This window comes from Myotis myotis, unplaced genomic scaffold, assembly GCF_014108235.1.
Source record: "Myotis myotis isolate mMyoMyo1 unplaced genomic scaffold, mMyoMyo1.p scaffold_m19_p_9, whole genome shotgun sequence".
Taxonomy (NCBI): Eukaryota; Metazoa; Chordata; class Mammalia; order Chiroptera; family Vespertilionidae; genus Myotis; species Myotis myotis.
This window is the reverse complement of record NW_023416401.1, coordinates 32,653,484-32,679,507: the sequence shown is the minus strand read 5'-3', so window position 1 is coordinate 32,679,507 and position 26,024 is coordinate 32,653,484. Positions and strand designations below refer to the sequence as shown.

Below are 26,024 nucleotides of genomic sequence, written 5' to 3'. Positions count from 1 at the left end.
AGTTACCTACAAGGGAGTACCCATACGACTGTCAGCTGATTTCTCAACAGAAACTTTGCAGGCCAGAAGGGAGTGGCAAGAAATATTCAAAGTGATGAATGCCAAGAACCTACAACCAAGATTACTTTATCCAGCAAAGCTATCATTCAGAATTGAAGGTCAGATAAAGAGCTTCACAGATAAGGAAAAGCTAAAGGAGTTCATCACCACCAAACCAGTATTATATGAAATGCTGAAGGTATCCTTTAAGAAGAGGAAGAAGAAGAAAAAGGTAAAGATACTAATTATGAACAACAAATATGCATCTATCAACAAGTGAATCTAAGAATAAATAATCTGATGAACAGAATGAACTGTTGATTATAATAGAATCAGGGACATAGAAAGGGAATGGACTCACTATTCTTGGTGGGGAAAGGGGTGTGGGAGATGCAGGAAGAGACTGGACAAAAATTGTGCACCTAGGGATGAGGACAATGGGGGGGGGGGGGAGTAAGGGTAGAGGGTGGGGTGGGAACTGGGTGGAGGGGAGTTATGGGGGGGAAAAAAGAGGAACAAATGTAATAATCTGAACAATAAAGATTTACTAAAATAAAAACAAAAAAAAAAAAACAAAAAAAGAACCTCAGAAATTGAAAAAAAAAGAAATTAGAGCCACTCGGTTTAAAGAAAGAAAAAAAAAATTGGGAGGGAGACACAAGCTCCCGACTGCTCTGAACTCCAGTTCCAGGCGAGTCTCTGGGGACCCAGACTCATATGGGGAGAAACTGGACTGTCTGGCATTGGGTGGAACTCAGGGGCAGCTTTCTCTCAGAGGTGCTTGCAGAAATTACCATGGGACACTGAGACCCAGGGCCTCTTAGGGTAGGATTGAGGATCAGCCATAGCTATTTGCTCTGCCCTGTTGATTCCCTGAGACCCGCCCACCCAAGCTGTGCACAGAGGCTTTTGCATATGAATGGGCTGGCCCTTTGCAATCTAAAATTACCTAACAAACTGCAGCTGGGTCAGAGAGACCTAGAACATCCAAAAGAAGGCCCAAGGCCCCACAGCAGCTTGCATTGCTTCACAGCTGGCCCTCATCTGGGCACCTCCAAACCCCAAACAAAGAAGGGGAATCTGAAGATCTCTCCGTAGCTCCTGCTGGGTAGCCTCAGGCAGAGGCTAAATTAGCACCTCTTTAGAGATCCAAGAGCCAGTGTACCCAGTGGTCAGAGTGGGACCATCCAGATTACAACTCCTCAGATCCATAAGGGACACACTCAGGGGGCAGACTCAAGTGAGCACCAAAGCCCCACTGAAGCAAGTCTTGCCCCAGAAGGGTGTCTCCAGCACATAAGTTCTCCCACCATAGACACAGCTGATTGTCACAGCCAATTGGCCTGGAGGTCAATTCCTCCCAGTGATACCAACAACAATCAAGGCTTAACTACAACAAGACTGTGCACACAGCCCACAAAGGGATGCACCAAGAGTGTCCACCTCAGGTAATTGGGGAGGCTGAGCCACTGGGCCCTATAGGACACCTAGCACACAAAGCCACTCTTATCAACACAGGGAAGCAGCCAAAATGCGGAGACAAAAAGGTCACAAATGACAGAAATGGAGGAAAGCAAACTACTGGATATAGAGTTCAAAACCACGGTTATAAGGTTTTTCAAGAATTTTCTAGAAACTGCCGATAAATTTAATGAGACCCTCGAGGATATGAAAAAGGACCAACTAGAAATTAAGCATACGCTGACTGAAATAAAGAATACTATACAGAGATCCAACAGCAGACTAGAGGATCGCAAGAATCAAGTCAAAGATTTGAAATACAAAGAAGCAAAAAACACCCAACTGGAAAAACAGAAAAAAGAATCCAAAAATATGAAGATAGCATAAGGAGCCTCTGGGACAGCTTCAAGCATACCAACATCCAAATTATGGGGGTGCCAGAAGAAGAGAGAGAGCAAGATATTGAAAACCTATTTGAAGAAATAATGACAGAAAACGTCCCTTACCTGGTGAAAGAAATAGACTTACAAGTCCAGGAAACGCAGAGAACCCCAAACAAAAGGAATCCAAAGATGACCACACCAAGACACATCATCATTAAAATGCCAAGAGCAAAAGACAGAGAATCTTAAAAGCAGCAAGAGAAAAACAGTTACCTACAAGGGAGTACCCATACAATTGTCAGCTGATTTCTCAACCGAAACTATGCAGGCCAGAAGGGAGTGGCAAGAAATATTCAAAGTGATGAATAACAAGAACCTACAACCAAGATTACTTTACCCAGCAAAGCTATCATTCAGAATTGAAGGTCAGATAAAGAGTTTCACAGATAAGAAAAAGCTAAAGGAATTCAGCACCACCAAACCAGTATTATATGAAATGCTGAAAGGTATTCTTTAAGAAGAGGAAGGAGCCGAAACCGGTTTGGCTCAGCGGATAGAGCGTTGGCTTGCGGACTGAAGGGTCCCAGGTTCGATTCCGGTCAAGGGCATGTACTTGGGTTGCGGGCACATCCCCTGTGGGAGATATGCAGGAGGCAGCTGATCGATGTTTCACTCTCATCGATGTTTCTAGCTCTCTATCTCTCTCCCTTCCTCTCTGTGAAAAATCAATAAAATATATTTAAAAAAAAAAAAGAGGAAGGAGAAGAGAAAGGTAAAGATAAAAATTATGAACAACAAATACACGTCTATCAACAAGTGAATCTAAAAATAAAGTGAGCCGAAACCGGTTTGGCTCAGTGGATAGAGCGTCAGCCTGCGGACTGAAGGGTCCCAGGTTCGATTCCGGTCAAGGACATGTACCTGGGTTGCAGGCACATCCCCAGTGGGAGATGTGCAGGAGGCAGCTGATCAATGTTTCTCTCTCATCGATGTTTCTAGCTCTCTATCTCTCTCCCTTCCTCTCTGTGGAAAATCAATAAAATATATTTAAAAATAAATAAATAAATAAAAATAAAAATCAAGTGAATAAAAAATCTGATGAACAGAATAAATAAACTGGTGAATATGATAGAATCAGGGGCATAGAAAGGGAGTGGACTGACAGTTCTCAGGGTGAAGGGAGTAGGGGGAGTGTGGGAAGAGATTGGACAAAAATCGTACACCTATGGATGAGGACATTGCAGGGGAAGGGGGAAGGGCAGAGAGTGGAGTGGGAACTGGGTGGAAGGGAGCTATGGAGGGGGAAAAAAAGGAACAACTGTATTAATGTGAACAATAAAGATTTCTTGTTAAAAAATTCATAAAAGCAAAAATAGAGTTAGTTGCCAGGGAAAGAGGGTAAATGGAGAGTAGCTTTGCTGATGGGTATGGGCTTCTTTTTGGAGTGATGAAAATGATCTGGAATTAGTGGTGATGACTAAACATCTTGTGAATAAACTAAAAGTCACCATTGTACACTGTACAAGATCATTTTTAAAAAGAGACTGCCAGTTTAAAAAAAAGAAAGTTTACTTACACTTTTCGAACACTAGTTCTCAAATTTCTCAAGCTTACTATAAAGAAAAAACTCTGAGATTAAAGTTCTTTAGCATATTTTAAGTGTTTTATATTTTATTTAAAAACAAGTAGTTAAAGAATTATTATTTTTTTTAAATTCTTTGTTCAACTAGGAAAAACTCATTGTATCCAATGAACAGGAAGTTCTACGAGTTCATTACAGAGCTGCAAGAACACTGGCAAATCAAACACTGCCATTTAGTGCGTGCACTGTTTTACTGGATGCAGAAGTCTACAGTGTGCCACTGGATGCTCAGGTACAGTGCTCACTGAAACAGTTAGAATGTTCTTAATACAACTTGGGGTTTTTTGTAATGTATTTCCATTGAAGAAATTTGAGTTCAACAATCAGTAAAGCTCAAATGAGAAAAACATTTTCTAAAGTCCTCTAATACACCAGTCGCCAACATTTCGGACCTCACAGACCACAGAACCACTGGTTGGCGACTGCTGCTCCAAAGGTTTCCTTAAATCAGGGGTCGCCAACCTTTCAGACCTCATGGACCACCAGTGGTCCGTGGACCACCGGTTGGCAACCACTGCTCTAATATAATACCATGTCTAATAATGTTTATAGCATAAAAGTTTATCCTATATAATAAAAGGCCAATATGGAAATGGTATAGAAAGGGAGTGGACTGACAATTCTCAGTTCGATTGCTTGCTGTGTTGTGCCCTGACTACCAGGGGACGGCGTGGAACATGGTGGGCAACCAGCGGCGGTGGTGGGGCGCTGAGGGAGCAAGGGAAGGAGGAGGCAGGGAAGCTGATCAGCCTTGATCGTTGGCCAGGCCTAGGGACCCTACCTGAGCATAAATTTCGTGCACCGGGCCTCTAGTGTATTATATATACTAGAGGGGGTTCCCTCAGCCCAGCCTACACCCTCTCGCAGTCCAGGAGCCCTTGGGGGATGTCCCCACAGGAAGCAGGCCTAAACCAGCAGTCGGACAACCTCAGCACTGCCGTGGAGGCAGGAGAGGCTCCTACCACTGCTCCTGCGCTCATCTGCTGTGAGCTTGGCGTCTGGCTGAGCGGCGCTCCCCCTGTGGGAGCACACTGACCACCAGGGGGCAGCTCCTGCGTTGAGCGTCTGCCCCTTGGTGGTCAGTGCATGTCATAGCGACCAGTCGTTCCACCATTCAGTTGATTTGCATATTACACTTTTATTATATAGGATGTTTATTAGATTGAGTGCTTCCTGTATGTACAAGTGTTAAGAGACTCTTACATTCTCAAAAAAAGATTAAAAGAGCTATTTTTATCCTATTTTACAAAAAGTGAAAAGTGAGAGAGTACATAATGAGTTCAAGATTACACAGTATGATACAAAGCTGACAGTTGAATATAGCCTACCTCAAAACTAGTATATAAAATTTCATTATGAGCACTCCAAAATACTGGTCCTGTAAAAAAAATATCTGCCTCAAAGGATTGTCTCCCACCTTAACACTTTTTCTCCCTACATTAATGTTGATGATAAACTTTAACATTAAATTAAATATGAAATAAGTTTTACTTTAAAAAGAATGTCACAGGCATAATACTTGATATGGCATGCCTTTTGGAGAAACATCTTTGACTCACAGAGCAATAGGATTCTATGTATTTAATAACTAAACCCAGCATCCTAAGAATTCTAATAACTACTCTGTCTACTCAATATGGAAATAAATGCTTTATCAAATTTTTAAAATATTCAGATAATATTTTATCCTTTTTCAAAATATATTTCCATCATTCCTTAAAAAATGGAATATAACATGAAAAGATATGACATAATAGATTTTAAAGTGGGTTTTGTATTTTATTATATTCAACTATATTTAATGTTCTCTTTCAGTCTGATGACAGTAAAACTTCTGTGAGGGATCGCTTTAATGCAAGACAGTTCATGTCTTGGTTACAAGATGTGGATGATAAATTTGACAAATTAAAGGTATGTATATTGAGAAGTTCAGTTTAAATGGATACTTCCCCTTCTTATTTTTTCATTTTTAAAAAAATATATATTTTATTGATTTTTTACAGAGAGGAAGGGAGAGGGATAGAGAATTAGAAACATCGATGAGAGAGAAACATCATTCAGCTGCCTCCTGCACACTCCCTACTGGGTATGTGCCCGCAACTAAGGTACATGCCCTTGACCAGAATCGAACCTGGGACCCTTCAGTCCGCAGGCCGATGACACTCTATCCATTGAGCCAAACCGGTTAGGGCTCATTTTAACTTTAAAAAAAAAATGATTGATTTTTAGAAAGAGAGAGGAGAGGGGTATAGAGAGAGAAACATCAATTTGTTGTTCCATTTATTTATGCATTTATTGGTTGATTTTTGTATGTGCCCTGATCAGGGATCGAACCCACAACCTTGACGTATTGGGTAGACATGTTAACCAACTGAGGTACCTGGCCAGGCTGCTTCCCCCTTCACAAACAGATACTGCAGCTGTATTAGGAATGATTAGGAAAGGAAATACTGGTCACGAATCCTCACACTAGGTCACACTTGGAAAATAAAAGCCATATTATTCTTCAGGACCAGTGTAGAAAAATGAGTTTCTAATGGGGATCTTTATGTTTATTATCCAATATACAAGTCTGGTTATAGTTCTAACATATGAAAGAATGGGAAGACAATAAGAGAAATATATTTTACAAATCTATAAAGAAAAGTATTTAGTTTTAGATCCTCAGTACAAATCACTTTTTAGATTTTCTTGATTCTTTTGTTAATTTGAAATCTCATTATTTGAAGCAACAGTTTTAAATATTAAGATGTGGGTGAAGTTGAAGACCCAGAAATAGTTGGCATATGATACAGACAGGGTAAAACACTTAACCTGTATAACTCAAAAACTTTTTATACCTCTACTATGTCCCTGAAGTAAACAAAGCATATTTAATAGAATAATCGATTAACTTCTCTCTTCTATTTTAATAGACCTGTCTTTTAATGAGGCAACAACATGAAGCTGCAGCTTTAAATGCCGTTCAGAGATTAGAATGGCAGCTCAAACTCCAGGAACTTGATCCTGCCACCTATAAATCTATCAGCATTTATGAAATCCAGGAGTTTTATGTTCCCCTTGTTGATGTTAATGATGACTTTGAATTGACTCCTATATAGCAGCCATTACTTCCTCATGTGTCATCTTAAACTGATGGAGACTCAAGAGTGTTATATTATGGAAAATTGCTTTTTGACAAAAATACTGGTATCATGCCTTTACAATTGTTGGTAAAGTTCAACTAAAATTGGTTATGTAGCAAACACTGTCATTTTATAAAAAATGAAAAGAAATATTTTGGCTCTTGGGTCCAAACAGTTTCTAATTGAAAACTATTATTTATATCGGTGAAAGGTCATGATTACATTTGGCAGGCTGTGGTAGATATTAAAGTTGAGAATCTGCTAATGGCGCTGGAAGTTGTTAGCACTCTAAGTAACGAAATAACCACTAGTATGCAAATCTTTTTCAAGTTTTATTAAAATATATCAGTAAACTAAAAGGTTCAATTCCTACCAAATAGTTTCTAATGTGGAAGCAAAACTTGGCACAAATTTTCTTCAGTTTATTATATTTGTAAATTGTACAGTTTTCTTTTCAAAAGTTTGATATTGTCTTTCTTTTTAATAACTTATTTTATACATATTGTGCAGATGTAAATCTTGTAATTAATGGTCAAAATGTATACAAAGGGATTGGTAGTCAAAACATGTACAAAGGAATAATTATAAACCTGTTTTGTCTGATGTTTTATTGGACCAAAGTTGTAGTTTGTATGGAGTGTAGCAGTAGTGTGGTCAGATAGCAGAACTTTTAAGTAAGGCATGCATGTGTTTGAGTGAGCTTGTTTTTATCACCATAACTGTAAAGTTGTGACTTAGTTGTATCGCATGCTTTTTCCTATAATTTAACTCTCCATAAGTGATGCCTAAAGTAGTGTAAGGTGTTCCATACTAATCTCCTGGCATAGTACCTATGACTTACTATGTTGGGTGTATTATTTAGAATTAGTCATACAAAGAAACAGCTCCTTTTTTCACCTCATAGTAGAGCTTATTCTCTCCTCCCACCCCCAAATGCCTTTGAATGAAAATTCTGAAATTGTAAATGTCTATTTTAATACTCAAGTATGATGAATCTGTGAATATATGTAAAATATGTTTAATAAATTTTATTGGTCATGTTAAATCATTGTAAAACTTTTTTACTTGCTAAAGCATAATGTTTTAAGCTTAATAACCTTTGCACTTTTAAAATAAAAACTGAGTACTCAAATGAAAAAAGAGATATTTGGTAGTCAAAATGAGTAAAAGAAACAGGCATATTCCAATTGATCTCTACAATGTTTATGAAAAATTCATTAATATGCTGTATTTTTTTCCTTGTATCAAGATATAAAGCAAAATTTTCAGAATTTTATAATTAAGATTTGGTATACTGTTTTTAATAAAATAATTAGCAATATACTTAGAAAAAGTCCAGCTCCTCCTATACCATGATACAGATTAAATATTCAGGAATATTTCTGATCTGAAACCTGCTGCTAAACTTATTAAACATTTTTGAAAGGAAAGTTAGGTTATGTGTAAAATTGATTATAAGTGTATGAGATTAAAATTTATAGAACTTTCCACAATACTTTCTTGAATTAAAAAATAATACTGGGTGTTTTTTATTCTGATAGAGCAAAGTAAAAAGAATATATGAGAAATAAAGTGTTTAAAATTCAGCTTGCAAGTTGGAAATTCCAGCTGATGGAAAAATTGAAGTTGTTGAGTGCAAAGGTACATATTAAGCTTAGGGATTTTTGAATTTTTACATCAATTTATATTTAAATTCATATTGTACTTGGCATGCGCAATAAAGAAGCACGTGTAAAAAATACACAGTGCAAGGACTTTAATATAGAGGTTGGATGTAGTAGTGTTTAGAAATTTAGATGAGATATTTTGGCCTTTTTTATTGGATAAATGGGGCCAAGAAAGGCAGGGTAGATTTTGAAGCACTGGTTTTGTTGAAGTTAAGTTTATTAAGTCTGGGAACATTAAAAGCTAATTTATAAAAAGCAATACTTTTTAATATGAAAAACTTAATGCAAATTTTGTGTATTCTTTTGCCTAAACAAAAAACAAACAGATTTTTGAGCATTGAAGTCATAGAAAATATGAGAGGGTAAGTTTGTAAGCATTTTGTGCTGATGGTCCAACCTGAGAAGGGGGTGTGGGAGAACAGTTTGGCCAAACAGAACAAGCTGCAGAAGAGAAAAAGCACGCAGGAATCTGGCATGTTTTAGTCATCCCAGCTTTTTAGCATTAACCACAGTTCTCACCCTCTACAATGGTACCTCAAGTCGCTGGAGCACCTCTGCCATGATTCTGCTTGTGCAAATTTCCTTTGTAAAATAACAAAGCTAATCAGGATAGCTTAAAAGAAAAGTGAATGCCTTTCCTGGAAACACTTAAGTAAGTAGCTAAGGGCTTACGATATTAAAAATATTCTGAAGCTCTGAAATGCTAGAAAAAACTTGGAATGTAGTATATATGCTTAAAAAGATTTAGGATCTGAAAGAGGAACAAAGGATGGTTAATTTAATCAGTGGTTTTTTTCTTAACTATTCAAATATCATGAACAAGATACTAAATTGTACCTAAGGATTTGTATTTCTTTAAATCTTGTTCTCAATCATATCTGTTTAATAAATGACTAGATATTTGTGCATGTTATTTAATAAAGAGTTATATTTTTATAGAAAAGTGAAATGTGTGCTAATTTTTTTTTTTAATTTTCCACTCCCATATGACTCTACACCAAACACTAATATTTACCTGGGCAGCTAGCAAAATGGAAGAAATACTCATTTGGGGGAAACAAACAGCATCTGAAGAATTGGTCTTTCAAGTCTATTCAGTAATGAGGTCTCAAAAATGAATTTTAAATGTTACACATGCTGCAAAACTTCATAACTGCAAAAACCTTATGGAAAGACCCCATGAAGCTCATTTTAATGGACTTATGAATTATACAATTATTCTAGAAATTGGGTACTGTACTAAATATTTTCCTTAGTTATCCAACATGTGAGCAGTATTTTTTATTCTATGGTATCCTGACATAAAACCCCAAAACTTGATACAGAGGAACTTATCCATTTGAAACTCATGATACAGTTTTATCTTCTTGTATTTTAAAGAAAGCATTTTCATATTTAAAAAAAAATCAAACATTCAAGACAAAAGATTATTACAAGAGATACTAATCTTTGGAAAAGCTTGTTTGAAGTTTAATTGGTTAAAATACCTTGTAATTCATTTCTTAGTGGCTTCTTGGGACCATAGTTTCCTTTGTACCTAAAATGGTGATACAAAACCTCCACCGAAGTAGTTATCCAAAAAAACAAAAATCAAAAAGTAAACTTAAGAAAACTACAAACTAACATTGGCCTTGAACATATTCATGTCTTAGTGACATTCAGTTAGGCAACAATTCCTTAATTAGGATAGAAAAATTACAAACCATAAAAGAAAAAACTTGATAAATAGGACTTCATTAAAATTTAAAACGTTTTTTCTTTAAAATCACTTAAAATGAAAATGTAAGCCACACTGAGAGAAAAGATAGGTTAAAAACATAACTGTTCCTAGCCGGTTTGGCTCAGTGGATAGAGTGTCCGCCTGCAGACTGAAGGGTCCCGGGTTCTATTCCGGTCAAGGGCACATGCCCGGGTTTCGGCCTAGGTCCTCCGTAGGGGGCGTGCAGGAGGCAGCCGATCAGTAATTCTGATGATTGATGTTTCTATCCCTCTTCCTTCCTTTCTGAAATAAATAAAAAAATATTTTTTAAATACAAAATATTTTATTCGGGAAAATGTAAAGATAAAGTTTTCAACTCAATAAGAAAATTAACATTTTACTAAAGATATATGAATGGCAAGGAAAAAAACATAGCAAAGTGCTCAACATCATTAGTCATTAGGGAAATCAAATTAAAACCACAATGTTATACCAGTATCTACCAACTAGAATGGCTAAAATTAATGTTTAAAATACCAAGAATTGGAGAAACTGTTGAGCAACTAGAACTCTTCGATTGCTGGTAAAAATGCAAAATGCTACCACCATTTTGGATATCCATTTAGTAGTTTACAATATAAAAAATACACTTACTATAAAAAATACCATCAATTTCACTCAAATATTTACCCAAAAGAGAGGATAACTTCGTATTAAAATAATTTTTTGTTAAATTTACTATTACCAAGTACTTTTTTAAATTTATTTTTATTGTTGATACTATTACAGATGTCCCCATTTTCTTCCCCTTTACCCACTTCAACCCAGCCCCTGCCTCACCTTCCCTCTGGCCATCTCCACACTGTTCTCTGTGTCTGGGTGTCATGCATATATGTTCTTTGGCTAATCCCTTCACCTTCATCCAGTAACCCTTCTCCCACCCCTCTGACAGCTGCCAGTCTGTCCCATGTATCCATGCCTCTTTTTCTATTTTGTTCAATTAATTTTGATAACAGGATTCCACATATAAGGCATTTAAGACTGCTTCTAGCTTAAGACATTAGCACTAGGTCAGTATTTCCAAGGAGAAATACCTTGTGGATCATAGTCCAATGGGCTCCAACTTAATCTTTCTGGAATCTGTTTTTAAAATATATTTTTATTGATTTCAGAGAGGAAGGGAAAAGGAGAGAGAGATAGAAACATCAATGATGAGAATCATTGATAGGCTGCCTCCTGTAGTCCCCTACTGGGGATGGAGCCTGCAACCGGGCATGTGCCCTGACTGGGAATCCAACTGAGACCTTCTGGTTCATAGGTCCACCCTCAACCACTGAGCCACACCTGCAAATTCCCAGGGTTGTGGGAAGGAACTGAGTACAATTCTCCATTGCCTTTATCTACATGCTAGCTGTTGTTGAAATGAATTCACTTTCTTGAAATATGGGCTGCAATGAGTTCTGGCATCCTGCTTGCTAGGTCTGCCCTCTCCTATTGAGGCTTGGAGTGGTGCACTGTAGCCATTTGTGGAGCTGTCTGTCCGTCTTCTCCGCAGGCCAGTAAGCTTTTTCTTGGCCTGCTCCTATGGCATGTCCTCACTTCTATTTACAATGCTAAGCACGGTGCCAGGCACTCCCTCAGGGCACAGCAGACTTTAGTGAGCTGCTGGAAAAAGGCTCTGCCCTGGGGGATCCTTATTCAGTCGGTCTCATGCAGATCCCAGAATGCTGGGGTCCAACCCCAGCAGGTCCAGAGGTCCCAAAAGGTGTGGACGGAGTTGGCGAAGAAGGAATGACACGGAGACAGCGTTCAGTTGATCAGCAGCCCAGCCAGGATCTCCAGCCAAGTTCTGGTTCGGTTCTCTCACTAGGTTCTCCAGCCAAGTTCTGTCACCAGGTTCTCCAGCCAGGTTCTATCCAGGCTCTCCTGCCAAGTTCTATTGCCAGGTTCTGTCCAGGTTCTGTTGCCATGTTCTCTAGCTAGGTTTTCCAGCCAGGTTCTGTCGCCAGGTTCTGTCCAGGTTCTCCTGCGAGGTTCTGTAGCCAGGTTTTGTCCAGGATCTTTTGCCAGGTTCAGTCACCAGGTTCTAGTCAGGTTCTCTTGCCATGTTCTATCCAGGTTCTGTAGCCAGGTTCTGTCTCTAGGTTCTTCAGCCAGGTTCTCTCGCAAGGTTCTGTCTCTAGGTTCTGTCTCCAGTTTCTGTCCAGGATCTTTTGCCATGTTCTCTCCAGCGAAGTTCTTCTGTCTCTAGGTTCTGTGTCCTGTTGTCTTGTTACATCTGTATTTATACCAGTTGATTCCAATCCTATCAATCTCTATTCCAAAGGTTAGGGCGTTTCTTATCTCCATTCCAGGGAGTAAAGATTATGTAGCTTAAGCATGATTGTTCGTAGTTAAAGTGATTAATTACCCACCTGGCACTTAGTTAAGGGGTTTTATTCCCTCCCTAACTTCAGGGGTAAATCCCTACCTGGGGAAACAACCTTTCTCAGAGAGGTGACCTTGGTTAAAACACATAGTGCCAAGAAGGTGAGCAAACATATTAAGAACAGTATGCCATATATGCCAGGTCCCTTGAAACAGCAAGGATGGACTGGCTCCCGGCACCAGAATCCTGTATTTTAACATCCCCGACCCCTGATGTCAAAGAACAAGGTCAGCTCCCCTGATCACTCAGTGCCTCAGTCTTGCATCCCTCTAGTCCAGAGGTTCTCAACCCGTGGGTCGCGACCCCTTTGGGGGTCGAACGACCCTTTCACAGGGGTCGCCTAAATACATCCTGCATATTAGATATTTACATTACGATTCATAACAGCAACATTACAGTTATGAAGTAGCAACGAAAATAATTTTATGGTTGGGGGTCACCACAACATGAGGAACTGTTGAGAACCACTGCTCTAAGAGGACATGTAACAGCTAGCTGCCTCACAGGGTTGCTGTGAGGATTCAGTGAGCTCAGTTCCATGACTAGCACATAAGTGCAGAGAATGGGCCTGACAGTAGGGCCTGCGAAGCCTGATGTGGGGAAGGGAAGAGGGCTGAGAGAAAGCGCGCGGGGGCGCCAGAGTGGGTGTGTTCCTGGGGGCGGGGTCATGGCCCGGCGGGGGCGGGGCCGGGGGCGGGGCGTGCGCTCTCCGCAGCGTCCAGAGCGTGAGAGACGTCTCCTGGCCGAGCTGGCGGTGGCGGGGGGCCGAGGGCGGGCGGAGGAGGAGAGGGAGGAGTGCTGAGCGGGCGGGCCTGTGCCTTTGAGGTGTCGGAAGCTCGCGGCGTCGCGCGGAGGGACTGCGCGGAGGCGCGGCCTGCCTCCCTCGCACAGCCCCGCAGAGCGTCCGAGCTGGGCCGAGCCGCCGCGGAGCCGGGCCAGGCCGCCCAGCGGTGCCGCGGCGCACGGTGAGCGGGAGCGGGCTGGCACTGGCGTCCGCGGCCGGGAGGGTCAGTGCCCCGAGCTCGGCCTCCGGAGGCCGTGCCCGCGGTGGGCTTCCAGGGAGCCGGGAGGAATGGGAGCGCTCGCGCGGCCGGAGCCCCGCCTCCGCGGAGGACAAAGTGGGGTACCGCCGCCGGGGGGTGCCGGGCGGCCCTGGCGCCACGACCCGCGGCCCCTCTGCGCCTCTTTTCCTGCACCGCTCGGGCCCGCGCTCCTGGCCTGGTCCTCCGCCCGCGGGGAGCGGGGGCGAGGGCGAGGGCCTCCGCCGCCTTCCCCGGCGGCACAAAGGCGGCTGTCAGCGCCTGCTCCCCGGGCCACGCACGGTCGCCGGAGCCGGAGCAGCAGCTCAGGGCGGGCGGAGACCGTTGTGATGGGGCTTGTTCTAAACTCAGAAAGACAGCAAGAAGCCGCTTAGATCATGCTGCTGCCTGCTTTGTGTATGCCCTGTTTACTCGAATATCTTCCCAGTAAGATTTTGGGAGTAGGATGAAGACAACCGTAAGAGACGAAAAAATTAAAACCCCCTTTTTGGTAGCTGTAGGATGAAAACTAGTTCTGGATAAAATCAGTTTCAGATACCTTCCTCGGCCTCCACTGGTGGCTCCAAAAGTCATTCCACTTGGTACGTGTTGTTAAATAAATTAGGTAATTGGGTTGCTAACGGTCTTTAAGAAAACCTGTGGCCTCGGGAGCAGTCAGCAGGGCTTTCTCTTTCAAGATTGAGTCATACTGGGTACGAAGCCTTCTATTCTTTCACCTTATTGTTTTTGCTTAATTTAATTGTACTTCGTAATACTTAGTGTAAAAGTTTACGGTAATTATAAAGGCCCTATAAACGTACCTTTTATCCCTCTTACATCAGTAGTCATTTATTTTAATTGGTTCTATTGGGGGGGGCGTTTTAACCTTAAGAAGTTATATCTTCGCTTTTTAAAAATTTTAATAGCCACATTGGTTGTTTAACCACTGTCAGAATTCGTCCTGGTTTTTTGGTTTTTTTTTCTTTCTTTGAAAGTGTGATATCATCTTAATGATTTTGAAGAGTCTATGGTCCCTGTGGTATAGAATCAAAAGAAGAGCTTCACATAATGCAGTTAATAATTTACCATCCCTTTGTTACTTGCTAAATTAGTTAAGGAATGACTGTCAACTCCTTTCTTTGAACTGCTTCATTCTGATTATGTTAAGGAACAATGAAATAATCATCATTACTAGAATTATTTGCATTTAAGATCTTTGTTTTAATTCTAAGAATTAAAATATTGTTAAATGTTTTTAGATTAGAATACAATACTAATAGTTTTTATACCGGCATAAAGTTGAATAATAGGCCTAAAACTAAAGTTGAATAGTATCAGTGTAGTTTTAAAATTAGTTATTTGCTTGATATACTCTCAAGTTACTGATGACCTATAAATACCTACATATATATAATATATATATATATTTTATATATATATATATATATATATATATATATATATATCCACTTTAACAGTCACTGTTTCTAGGTAGTCTGAGAAATTTATTCTAAATCTTTGAAGATGGCCAACAAGACATTATTATATAAAATTGTAGGGTGTTTTTTCATGCTTAATCTTTCATTGAGTGACCTTTAAATGATCACTCAAAAGTCTTCTAACACAATGAGTTTGGTTTATTTGTGTTGTTTTTCATTTTTGTATTTTGTTTTTACCCTAACACTTGCCTTTGAATTAAAGTTTTTTGTTTGTTATTTGTTTTGGTTTAGCTTCCTGGGAATTACTGATTGTCTTTGAAGAAACATGAAGTCACATTCTGTTGTTATGCTTACTCTAGCCATCTTGGTGTTCCTGACATGGATCCCTGTGTCCCTGAGTTGTAACAAAGCACTCTGTGCTAGTGATGTGAGCAAATGCCTCATTCAGGTAGGACTAAGAATATTATTATTAATATTAAAGTGTATTGTAGAGCAGAGATAGAGCACAGATATATAGATATAGAGTGTACATGTAATACAGTGTATTAGGTGAGTTATGACAGACACAGTGGTCTGGGTTTTTGCCCCCTTAGTTCACTTGCATACAAGCAAGGTTAGATTCAAGAGGTTTAGTACTAAAAATAATATCCAGCTTCATAAACATGCTGTTACAAGGTGATGAGCACTCTCTTCAGAGGAATTAAAGGGTTTCTCCTGTGTACTCTAGTTTACATAGCAAAGAGACTAAATAACTACATTTAGGGGGGAAATTTAGCTAGTCAAATAATATACAAATTGTACGCTACACGTAACGTTGTTTATTCTATGTTGTCTATTCTATGTAAGAAATTACCTCCAAATGTAGCAACTTAATTTATAGACATTTATTATTTCATGCAGTTTCTTTTTCTTTTTTTAAATATATCTTTATTGATTTCAGAGAGGAAGGGAGAGGGAGAGATAGAAACATCAATGATGAGAGAGAATCATTGACTGGCTGCCTCCTGCCTGCCCCCTACGGGGGATCGAGCCCACAACCCAGGCATGTGCCCTTGACCAGAATCGAACCCTGGACCCTTCAGTCCGCAGGCCGATGCTCTATCCACTGAGCAAAACCAGCTAGGGCTCATGCAGTTTCTTAGGGTTGGGAATCTGGAGCAGTTGATCTGGGTGGTTTTGGCTTAGGGTTCCTTACAGGGTTGCAAGCAAGTTATCTGGGATTGGGAAATCAGCTTCCAAAATACATGATAATTAACTTTTTTAGTCATCAAAGCAAGCCTAGTGATGTAGCTACCACTGTCATTTTCTCATTTCAAGAGAAAAGTGAGGTTAAGTAATTTGGCTCGGTTCACATAGCTAGTAAGCGGCTATAGAATGTGGGTCTGTGTTTGACTCCAAAGCCTGTGGCCTTTCCCCTAATCATACTGGTTATTACTCTTCATAAAGTTGTGTTCATTAGTGGTGAACTTCATGTCTTATATAGCTGTTCTCTCTTTTCCATCCTATTAGATCATCAGTAGTCTTATGCTCTTTGTGTGTGTGTTTATTAGCCTCCCTTCTAATTATTGGCTGTTGGCTAAGAAATTTAGTAACCACATATACTAGAATTCTATGTAAGTATGAGTCAGCTACCTCTTGGCTATAACCCTGACATAAGAGCAATTGTGTGTTTGTACTAGAAGTAATAAGGATTTTTATAGATTAGAGGCATTTTGTGCTTAATTCTGACAATTTGGTTCTTTTCATTAATAATTGAAATTCCAGGAAGCATGGCCTTTATGTGAGTGTAGTTTGCCACCATCTCAATTCTGTTCACTCTTACTTTGCATTTCAAACCAAAACATTTAATAGAAAAGTTTGTTAGTTCAGTGGTTGGTTTTTAATTTTTTTACTATGAACATTTTCAAGCACAAATAGAAGAGATGAGGGTATAATAAATAACAGTTACAGCAATTATTAACTCATGGTTACCCTTGTTTTATCTCTATTCCTCTACCCTGACCGCTGCGGTTCTGTTTTAATTTCAAGCAAATCCATGATACTATTTTGCCATAAATCTAATACCCATCTCTTAATGATACGAACTCTTTAACACATAGCTATTAGCAATTTTAAAATTACCAGTAATTCTTTAATATCACCTAATTTTATACATGGAAGTTTTGATATGGCATGTCTGCTTAGGCTTATGCTTGCTGAAAATTTTAGAGTCTGTACATTAATTCCAGCTTTGTGCTGTGGTCACATGGGGAATCTGTGTTCACTTCCCAGTTGTTTCAATGGAGCTTCGTTGTTCATTAATAGAAATAAAGTCTCATAACAATTACTATATTCATGTTTAGGTGGAAATTCACTTAAATTCCAAATTATTTTTTGACTCTCAGAGGTCTGTAATTTCCATTAGTTCAAATAATGAAAACTAGAACATTCCCTTTTATTATTATTTTTATATATAATATCTTATTGAAACTCTTATTAATATGAGTCTGTGATCAATGTTCTTAGATTTTTTTAAACAGCTTTATTGAGATATATAATTCTAATATTATAAATTTCACTGATTTAAATGTATAATTCAAAGAATTTTGGTGTATTCAGAGTTATGCATCCATCACCACAATGTAATTTTAGAACATTTCCATCACCCTAAAAAGAAACCTCATACCCATTAGCAGTCATTTCCCATTTCTTCTTCCCCACCTCTAGGCAATCAGTAATCTACTTTCTATGTTTCTATATGCCTACTCTGTACATTTAATATGAATGGAATCATATAATATGTTATATTTTATGTCTATCTTATGTTATTGAATATAATGTTTTCAAGATTCATGCATGTTATAACAGGTATCAGCACTTCATTCTTTTATGGTCAAACTAGAGGCCCGGTGCACGAAATTCGTGCACTTGGTTGGGGGACAGGGTCCCCCCAGCCTGGCCTGTGTCCTTTCACAGTGCAGGAGCCCTGCAATCAATCTCCCCAAAGAGGTAGGCTTCACCCACCCATCTGGGGCTCCTCAATGGATTGCCCCAAAGACGTAGGTTGGAGCCGGGGGTCCCGCCTCCATGCTGTGCATGCAGCGTCAAGTCCCCATCAACCCACGTGCGCCTGCTGCGCATGCAGCCTTCTGGTGATGGATCGTGATGGTGTGAGGGCATCATGGTGTGATGGTGTGAGGGTGTGATGACCATTTGCATATTAACTCTTTATTATATGATCAAATAATTTTCCACTGTATGGATATACCTACTTTAATTTATCTGTTCATCAGTTGATGGGTATTTGGATTGTTTATATTTTTTGGCTATGGTGAATAATGCTGCTGTGAATATTCATGTGTAAGTTTTTATGTGGATATGTTTGTATTTCTTTTGGGTATATACCCAGGAGTGAATTGCTGGGTCAGATTTTCTGTGTGTGTGTGTGTGTGTTAATCCTTACCTGAGGCTATTTTTCCCATTGATTTTTAGAGAGAGTGGTTGCTTCCTACACGCCCCTGACCCAGGGCTGGGGATTGAACCTGCAACCCAGGTATGTGCCTTTGACCGGGAATCAAACCTGTGACCCTTCATTTGGCAGTACGATGCTCTATTTTTTGGATGTGCCACAATTTGTTTATCCATTCACCTATTAAGATTCATCTTCGTTGCTTCTAGGTTTGGGCAATTAAAAATAAAGCTTGCCTGGCTGGTGTGGCTTAGTGATTGAGCTTCAACCTAAGAATCAGGAGATCACAGTTCAATTCCTAGTCAGGGCACATGCCCGGGTTGCAGGTTTGATCCCCAGTGGAGGGCATGCAGGAGGCAGCCGATCAGTGATTCTCTCTCAATATTGACGCTTCTATCTCCCTCTCCTTTCCTCTCTGAAATTAATAAAAGACATCCTATGTAATAAAGAGGTAATATGCAAATTGACCATCATACCCTCACACAAGATGGCCGCCCCCATGTGGTCAAAGATGGCCAGCAGGGGAAGGCAGTTAGGGGCGACCAGGCCGGCAGGGGAGGGCAGTTGGGGATGACCAGACCTGCAGGGGAGGGCAGTTGGGGGGGACCAAGCCTGCAGGAGAGGGCAGTTAGGGGGGACCAGGCCTGTAGGGGAGGGCAGTTAAGGGGGACCGGGCCGGCAGGGGAGGGCAGGTGGGGGCAACCAGGCCTGAAGGGGAGGGCAGGTGGGAGTAACCAGACTGGTAGTGGAGGGCAGTTGGTGGGGACCGGGCCTGCAGGCAAGAGCAGTTGAGGGGAACTGGGCCAGCAAGGGAGGGCAGTTAGGGACAATCGGGCTGGCAGGGGAGCAGTTAGGTGATGATCAGGCTGGCAGGCAGAAGCAGTTAGGGACAATCAGGCAGGCAGGCGAGCAGTTGGGAGCCAGCAGTCCCGGATTGTGCGAAGGATGTCTGGCTGCCAGTTTAGGCCCGATCCGGGGCCTTAACCAGCAGTTGGACATCCCCCAATGGGTCCTGGATTGGAGAGGGTGCAGACTGGGCTGAGGCCCCACCCCCCCACCCCAGTGCACGAATTTCGTGCACCGGGCCTCTAGTATAAAAATAAAGCTGCTACTATAGCTAAGATCTGGAGACAGCCCAAGTGCCTCATCAGTAGATGAGTGGATTAAAAAACCTTTGGTACATTTACACAGTGGAATACTACCCGTTCTGTAAAAAAAGAGGATCTCTTACCCTTTGTGACAGACAGCATGGATGGACCTGGAGATTATTATGCTAAGCAAAATAAGCCAGTTAGAGAAAGACAAATATCACATAATCTCAGTTATATGTGAGATCTAATGAACAAAAATAGGTCCAGAGGCATGAATGCATGGCACAGAGGGTAGTCAGGTGGAGGGGATGGGAAGAGATTAACACTTTCATTTGTTTTTGAATGCACTCTTTTCTCATCAAGTATTTCTGAGGATACTTACCGGAAATTTATTCTGTTACTTACCTGTATTTATATTTCTTCCAAGGTTATTTTTTTAACTTACATCTCTGGTATGGCAGGCCTTCCCCAATTTTTATTTAGTTGTCCATTATAGTTAAGAATGAGGCATTCAAAGCATGGTTGGGAGACTATATGTGGGCAGGGCTGACGGACACAGACTGGAGGGGCAGGGAAGCCCTTCTGCTCTGAGACTGGTCATTTTCCTGAGCAGAAGTTTTTGGTGTTTGTTTTGATCGGCTGGTTTTATTGCTGTGGTTGGAGTGGGCGGGTGGAAAGTAGATCCCCGTTCTTGTCTTTTGCTCTAGTGTGGAGGGTAGCCTAACAGGACTGATAGAAACTTGAACTTTGATGCCCTCTTCCATTCCTGTTTTCTTCAATTGAAGAACAGGTTGGCTATTGGTGTTTCATGTGCCAAGAATGGTTAAGTGGGGTCCTTGGATCTCTTAAAGGCTTATGGCATCTTCAGAATCAAAAATTGTATATGTACAGTATGAAAAAGGAAAAAATTCCATAGCTTTCAGAAGGTTCTCAAGGTCGTTGTTGCTCTGAAAGATTAAGAATTGCCAGTGTGGTTCAGTTGGTTGGAGCATTGTCCCATACACCGAAAGCTTGTGGGTTCCATTCCTAGTCAGGTAACATTCCTGGGTTGCAGGTTTAATCCCTGGTGGAGCATTTCTCTCTCTGTGTGTCCCTTCCTGTCTCTCTAAAATCAATCAACATATCCTTGGGTGAGGATTAAAGAAATAAAAAAGAGCGTTAAGAATTGCTGGAGTTTTGCTTTCCATTGCACATAGTAAGTTATTAAAATTTTGCTTTTATATTCATCAAAGTACAAGGCATATTGACATTTTAGATGATAATAGTAGCTTCTCTCCTTACACTTACAGAAAAAGAACATGTACAAAAATGAACATTGGAGAGTACTTTAGGAAAGGCAATGCTATTAAAGTTTAAAGAAAGGTATTACTTCCTACATCTTAGAGGGAATTTAGATTTTCCTTTTGTTACTTTGGTTTGGTTTAAACAGCATCTGTAGTGTTGAAATGATGTACTGTTAGGATAAGCTAGAACATTTGTTTATATTGAGCTCTCTGCAACTCTTGAAGTAACTAAATATAAAAAAATTTCCCTGGAAGCTCATAGTTATGTAAATATTTTTACCAGCGTGGCCACAAGCAGCACAGTCATTCCTGCCACTCCTACCAGTTGCTACAAATAAGGGTAGTCCCTACATAAATATTTATTTTGTGCTTCTGACAGGAAAGAAATCTAACTTTAAACATCAAAAAAGTAAAATTGTCATCATGGTGTATTTCCTTGCTGATGTAATGAGTGGTTTTGTTTTCCTATGTCAGGAAAAAAAAATGGTAATATAGGATTTTCCTTTTAACAAGATCTTTCGCTGTGGGAAAAAAATATAAAATTTGGATCAATATTATGCTTTTACCTCAGAAATCTCAAGACCCATTTTTGTATTAAGAACTAAAAAAAAAACCAAAACAAAAAACAACACCTAATTGACTTGTGAGTACTTTTGGCAAATATTTAGAGTCATATTTAGGGTGATGTAAACATTATATTTAATGAAAATATTCAAACTTAGGTTCAGAGATTGTTAATGTATTATTATTTTAGCTCTTTACTGGTTATCTGTGTATTTACTTAGCACCTTTTTTTTTAATATATTTTATTGATTTTATAGAGAGGAAGGGAGAGGGATAGAGAGTTAAAAACATCGATGAGAGAGAAACATCGGTCAGCTGCCTCCTGCACACCCCCTACTGGGTATATGCCCGCAACCAAGGTACATGCTCTTGACCGGAATCGAACCTGGGACCCTTGAGTCCGCAGGCCGATGCTCTATCTGCTGAGCCAAACCAGTTAGGGCTACTTAGCACTTTTATGCACTAAATCAACAGTCTGCTTTTTTATTCTAAAAACTTATTTAACTATTAAATAAATCTTAGATTTATTGGAATAAGTTGCAATATCAAAATAGTTTATTAATAATTATAATTTTTAAATGTATTTTTGTCTTAGTTAAAAATATAAATAGTTCAGATAACTTAAGGACTTTCTTAATCACAGTAAACTAAAAAAATAAATTAACTTTCTCTTCCTTTTTCCTTAATCAGTGCTAATTAAACCTACATTATTTTCTTGCTACATTATCTTGGTTTGTCACTAATACTAGTAATATTTGGTTTATAATATACAGTGTTTCCTTTTTTCTCTTAAAAACATTACCTTATTTCTTACAGTGTTTTTTTCCTCTTCATTTTACTTCCTGCTCATAAAAGTTGTGGCTCTAACTCATTTTTGTCCTCTTTTGCTTCTGTTAACACCTCATGAAAATCTTTGAATTAATGTCCAAAAGTAATGAATTAGGCCTGATGTAATTTAAGAGAAGAATAAGTCATTGTTTTCCTTCAAATGTTTAATGCAGTTAGAATAGCTGCTAAAATTTGTAAGTAGAGACAAATTTATTTTCACTGGCTGTTTCACTTTGTTAAATTATTATATTAAAACAAAAATTAGGATTTCATTGGAAGACATGGACATTTTCAAATATAAAACAGGGAGAAATTTTCAAGTATAAAATAGAAAAAAATAAATAGTCAAATAATCCCCCATTAACCTATCACTCAACTTCAACAGTGATTCACAAATAGCCAGTCCAGTCTTATCTATACCTACCTCCACCTTACCCCAATGGGAGTATTTTAAAGAAATTTGTCGGGGAACTTATACAGTAAATTAAGGTTTAAAATTTTATTACTAGGTTTATGTAAGAAATGGGTGCCATTTGACATATGTTGGAAGTTTATGTATGTACATGAACTCGTATGCTGATATATTTCACTGACAGAGAACACTACTGTTCCCCGTAGTGTTTCATTTAAGTTTATATTATTTTCAGAACAAAAGTTTACCAACCAGTTGGAATTTATAAAGAACAACATGATAATAAGATTCAGCTGAGATATTTTTGTTCAGTTTGGTGAAAGTTTGTCTGATGGTCTCCTTAAAGAGTATTAATATGTCAAAATAGATTTGTTGTAACCTAGCATAATATCATTATGTTTATTCTTTTGAATAAAGGCTAATTGTTTGAAGATATGTTTTATATATTTTTAAATACCCATTTGATCTAAGAAAATGTGTAAATAATATCAGCATAGGTACAACCTAATGCTTCCTTGATTACTGATGCTTACGCATTATGCATTTACTGATAACTAGCTTTGTTCTTACATTCCCGGGGCCTTTTTTTTTCCTAATAAAGATATTATAAATATTTAGAGTTTGCTTAATTTAGTATTTAAGGACCTCAGTTTGTGTTTTTAGTGTATGTTTTCATAATTGTACAGACATTAATCTGGCTCTTAAGTCATACTACCCAAATAAATTAAATGTTTATTTGCCATTATAAAAATTTTTCATATTTTTTAAAAAATTACAGAATGCATAGGAATAGAAAAAAAGTAAATCATTCATAGTTATGTTTTACAAGCACAGATTACTCTAATATTTCAATATAGTACTTTCCAGGTTTTAATTCTACGTTAAGGTGATTTTAACAACTGTATTATATATATAACTTTTCTGTTCAGTGTTTTTTATTAGCATTATTTTATGCTTCTTTATAAAAAGAAAGTACAGTATTTGTTAGTTAAAAGAAATATAGTTTTAGCTTAAAAATAAAATAGCCCTAACCGGTTTGATTCAGTGGATAGGGCGTTGGCTGTGTACTGAAGGGTCTGGGGTTTGATTCTGGCAAGGGCATTAATCTTGGTTGTGGGCTCATCCCCAGTGGGGGGCATGCAGAAGGCAGCTGATCAATGTTTCTCTCTCACTGATGTTTCTAATTCTCTATCCCTCCCTTCTCTCTGTAAAATCAACAAAATATATTTTTTAAAATAAATAAAATAGAGGAATATGTTTTCAGAGTTAGAACTATCTTCAGTATTGCTTTCTTTAATATCAGCTTACATTTAAATAGTGCTTTATATTTTTTAATTCTGGTTTATTAAAATAATAAATTTATGTACTCTAGTATACCATTCTGGTCTTTCAAAGGTGAAATAAGGTGTTCCCTGACCTCCCAGTGCATGTTGGGGGGTCAGATTTATTGAGATATAATTACATACAATTTTCTCTTTTTTGGTATAGAGTTTTATGATTTTTGACAAACATATGCTCTATAGTATACAGTCAAGAGAGGGAATATTTTAATCACTTTTACAAGTTACCTCGTGCTCCTCTGTAGTCAAAACTAGCCCCTCCACAGCCTCAGTGCCTGGCTACCACTGATTTGATTTTTGTCTCTATAGTTTCACTTTTTCCAGAATGTCATTTAAATAGAATCGTACAGTATGTAGCCTTTTGTTTTTCTCAGATTTCTTTCATCTAGTATAATGCTTTTTAGGTTCATCCACATTATTGTGTGTTTCAGGTATTTCTTTCCTTTGTATTGCTGAGTCTATTGTATGGCTGTACCGTAATTTGTTCATTCATTTACTGGTTGATGGACATTGGGTTGTTTCCAGTTTTTGGTGATAATGAATAAAGTTGATATATACTTTCACATATGGGTCTTTGTGTGAACATGTTTCATTTCTCTCAAGTAAATATCTGCGAGAGGGATTGCTGAGTCACAAAAGCATTTTGATAGCCATTATCTCACTTGGATACCAAAGTTTATAAGGGTAAACCCAACAATACCACTTCCTTTTTATGACTGACAAAATGAGACTCAGTGGTATATGTTGCAAATCAGATTCTTCCTCAATGTATTAATTTCCATCTCTAGCCTAGAAATTTGGAAGTTCATAAAATAAATTTTTACTCTTACAGTAGTCTTAGTCTTAGGTGAATGATAGTCCCCTCCCCCATTTATTTTGCATAGAGGATTAAGATCTCACCAGAACCTTGAGTAACATTTTCTGTTAAAGTTTATTAAATAGTTATGATAAGCCTTAGCTGGTTTTTCTCTGTGGTTAGAGAGTCGGCCAGAAGACTGACAGATCCCAGGTTCGATTCTGGTCAAGGGCCTGTACCTTGGTTGCAGGCTTGATCCCTGGCCCGGTTGGGGCAGGTGCGGGAAACAACCAATCAATGTGTCTCTCTCACATCAATGTTTCTCTGTCTCTCACCCTCCCTTCCACTCTCTCTAAAAATCAATGGGGGAAAAAAAAAAATCCTCGGGTGAGGATTAACTAAATAAATAAGTAAAACCTCTGTCTTTTGGCATTCAAAAATTTGAAATTCTATGTCATATTGTAGTTTTTTCTAATTAAAATGTAGTAAAATACATTTTTAAATGATTAGGCTCTTTCTCAAAACTTTACATCCTGCCAGATTTTCATTTCCTATAAGCTTTTTGAGGATCTTGCCGAATTCTCTAGATACCCGTGCTGGTAATATGGGATAGCCCAAATGTATAAAATTTTGTTTTCCATTTAGTATAAAGTTTTTGTTTTTTCCATTATAAAATTATTGAACAGTGTGATTACCCAACTGTAAGGAACATTTAGTATAGCCCTTCACACAGAGAACAGATATCGTATTTCATTATTACGCTGGCTCTCACATGTAAGAGCAGTAGTAGTCGGAACAACTTTGAGTCAGAAGACCTGTCTCAGAGCCTCACTTCGTGAACTCAAACGAATCAGTAACCCATTCCCTCCGCCTTTTCATCGGTACCAGCACCGTGAGCAACGGCCACACTTTTTCTGAGAATTGCAGACTAGGGAAGCAGGTGATATGGTCATTAACTGACTAAAGCAACAGAAGAATTAACCATTAAATTCCAACTCACTGGTTTTGCAGCTCTTGACCAATGATGCTTACTTTACCTTTACAAACAATGATTAAACTTGGGCAATAGCAGTTCTAATTGTATTCAGGTACTGAGAATGAATTATGTAATACTATTAATTAAACAACCTAAAGGATTATCTAAATTTAATTGTGGGCTCATTCTCTCTAAGAAATAACAATAATTATTGAAATGCTAAATTAATAAAAAAAATAAGTTTCATATATCTCATTCCAAAAACAGGCATATCAAACCAAAACTTGGGTCAAACCTTAGCCACTTACTAATTGAATGATATACAGATTTCATAACCTTCCTTGAAAAATCAAATAACTATCTTATTAGGACTCTTTGAGATTC

General features: G+C 38.7%; 2 protein-coding genes across 11 annotated transcripts in view; both read left to right on the top strand.

The window, feature by feature from the left end:
* Positions 1-7,695, top strand: part of ANKRD12 (ankyrin repeat domain 12) — a 107,697-nt gene extending 100,002 nt beyond the window's left edge. For 8 of the 9 annotated variants that reach the window (XM_036323236.1, XM_036323233.1, XM_036323240.1 and 5 more), the window contains 3 exons: positions 3,614-3,757; positions 5,341-5,436; positions 6,441-7,695. In XM_036323236.1, coding sequence (XP_036179129.1) covers positions 3,614-3,757; positions 5,341-5,436; positions 6,441-6,626 — 426 coding nt within the window. In that variant the 3' untranslated portion in view covers positions 6,627-7,695. The remainder of the gene's footprint in view (positions 1-3,613; positions 3,758-5,340; positions 5,437-6,440) is intronic. The other variant, XM_036323237.1, reaches the window with a different exon arrangement.
* A 5,526-nt stretch (positions 7,696-13,221) lies between these two features.
* Positions 13,222-26,024, top strand: part of TWSG1 (twisted gastrulation BMP signaling modulator 1) — a 33,300-nt gene continuing 20,497 nt past the window's right edge. Inside the window, exons 1-3 of one of the 2 annotated variants that reach the window (XM_036321867.1) lie at positions 13,222-13,409; positions 13,979-14,065; positions 15,194-15,350. In XM_036321867.1, the coding sequence (XP_036177760.1) occupies positions 15,228-15,350 (123 nt within the window). In that variant the 5' untranslated portion in view covers positions 13,222-13,409; positions 13,979-14,065; positions 15,194-15,227. The remainder of the gene's footprint in view (positions 13,410-13,978; positions 14,066-15,193; positions 15,351-26,024) is intronic. The other variant, XM_036321866.1, reaches the window with a different exon arrangement.